Source organism: Merops nubicus, unplaced genomic scaffold (assembly GCF_000691845.1).
Source record: "Merops nubicus isolate BGI_N331 unplaced genomic scaffold, ASM69184v1 scaffold24766, whole genome shotgun sequence".
In the NCBI taxonomy this organism is placed as follows: domain Eukaryota; kingdom Metazoa; phylum Chordata; class Aves; order Coraciiformes; family Meropidae; genus Merops; species Merops nubicus.
Window position 1 is genome coordinate 3,390 of NW_008613282.1, and position 1,970 is coordinate 5,359.

Here is a 1,970-nt window from a genome sequence, read left to right on the forward strand (position 1 = left end):
GGCTTTCCCAAGGCCCACGGGGGCTGTGGCAGCAGATGGGCTGGCAGGAGGAGCAAAGCTGGGGCTCTAAGGCCTTTTTTGCTGTTCTGCCTTATGGAAGAAGCACAGCTCTGGGACTCCACGGAGACACCCTGCACCTCCTCCCAGCCCCCTTTGTCCCATGCATGTTCCTCAGTGTCTTTCTCCATCTGTGAGATGGTGTGAGGGGCAGGGGCTGGGAGTGGAACTGCACTGGGACCCTGGGGCACAGCTTGGTCTTGACCCAGCCCTGCAGCCTCCTATTCTCACTGCATGAGCTTGGGCAGTCCTGGTTCCCCCTGGTGGCAGGGGACCCAGTCACTGGGAGATCCTGGTCACTGGGCTCAGGGCTGCAATTCCTCATCTGTGGCTCTGTCCTCCCAGGCAGCAATGGCACACTTCCAGCACAGACGAAGAACATAGGTGGGCACAGGGAGGAGGAGCAGCCCTCTGAGGATAAGGCCATGCCCGAGGCTCTGTCCCTCCTCTTCCTCCCGGCGCTGCCCAGCCCGTGGCTGCGTTGCTGGCAGTCTGGCTGCTGCTCCCCCAGAGCTCTGCACTGCACAGAGCCTGCTGCCGGCGGGCTGCCTGCTGGGAGAGAGCTTGTGCAGGTTATCTCAGCCACCAGCAGCACTCTGCCTGGCAGTAAATTTACTGGGCTAGTGCTTAGCCTGCAATTAGATCCCCCACTAATGCCGAGGCTTCACCTGTGGATGACAGCAGTGGGGGATTTGCTCTTCTGTCCTGGCAGCACAGAGCTGTAGGAGCTCAGGGTAGCTCTGCTCTGCTGGCCCAGTCAGTGCCCCTGTGGGGTGGGCTCGCTCTGCCAGTTGCTCTGTTGGGCAGAGTTTTGGCTGCTCAGTGCAGCTCATCCCAGCATGGGCTGGAGGAACAGTCTGAGGGCACACGTGAGATTCTTTCCAAGGGCCTCGACGCAGCTGAACCATGTGTGGGAGCTTGCTGCAAGCAGATGTTTGCAGGTATAACCCTTGCTTCTATCTTGGAAACTTAATTAACGTGCTGCCTGATGAACAAACATCATGGTGTGCTCTGTCCTGAAGCAGGCATTTGCAAGAATAAAACCAGTGCTGCCAGCACAGTGGAGAGCATGGCCCGGGGCTGTGGCCCAGCTGCCCCTGCTGAGCTGCCCCTGCTCAGCCTCGCTGCCCTTCCGCCCCGCAGGTCTGTGAGAGCGTGGCCGACGCCGTGCGCAGCGAGCTCCAGCCCTACCTCCAGACCCTGCCAGGTACCAGGCAGCAGCTCCCCGGGGTGCTGGGAGCAGTTCTGCCACACATTTCCCAGCCACGAGCACAGTGCCATACCTTGTGCCCACTCCCCAATCCCCTGTGCTTGGGCACCCACGCTGGGCGCTGGGCACACGGTGTGGGCAGAGACTCGCCCCGTGCACCCTGTCTGCCCGTGGAGACGGCTCCTCTGTGCCCTGCCCCAGAGCTGGGGGTCATGGGCTGCCTCAGCCGGGGCACCCGGACTGCTCCATGGGCCCGGGAGTTACTCTGCATGGCTGAGAAACACTCGGGAGGGAAATGGTGACACCAGGGAGCCCAGGCACGGCACTGCTGGGGTGTCAGCAGAGGCAATCTGCTCCCGGCCCTCCCCTGCTGACTCCCTCTCGCTCCGCTCTCTGCCTCGTGTTTGCAGTCACAGCCAGGATCGATGCCATGGCTGGGATCGATTACTCCTTGGTGGCACCCCCAACAGCTACTGCCCAGTCCCTGGACGCGGGCCTGAAGGTGAGAGGCTGCCCTGGGAGAGCCTGAGGTGGCCGATGCCATCACCACAGGTGGCTGGGGAACCAGGTTGAGCTACCTCCTGCAAAAGCCGCTTGCCAGCCCGTCTCAGCCCTCTGCTCTCCTGCTTCACGTCTCTCCCTCCCCTCAGGGCGAATTCTTCTCCCTGGCACACCGCTCTGCCGTCCCCTTCCCCCCGTTGCC

The 1,970-nt window shown here is 62.3% G+C and overlaps 1 protein-coding gene across 1 annotated transcript in view; it reads left to right on the forward strand.

Annotated features, from left to right (window-relative positions):
* Window positions 1-1,970, forward strand: part of LOC103774461 (bactericidal permeability-increasing protein-like) — a gene marked incomplete at both ends in the record, with an annotated part of 6,699 nt that overhangs the window by 3,187 nt on the left and 1,542 nt on the right. The window contains 3 exons of the mRNA XM_008941867.1: window positions 1,201-1,264; window positions 1,678-1,769; window positions 1,918-1,962. Of these exons, the coding sequence (XP_008940115.1) occupies window positions 1,201-1,264; window positions 1,678-1,769; window positions 1,918-1,962 (201 nt within the window). The remainder of the gene's footprint in view (window positions 1-1,200; window positions 1,265-1,677; window positions 1,770-1,917; window positions 1,963-1,970) is intronic.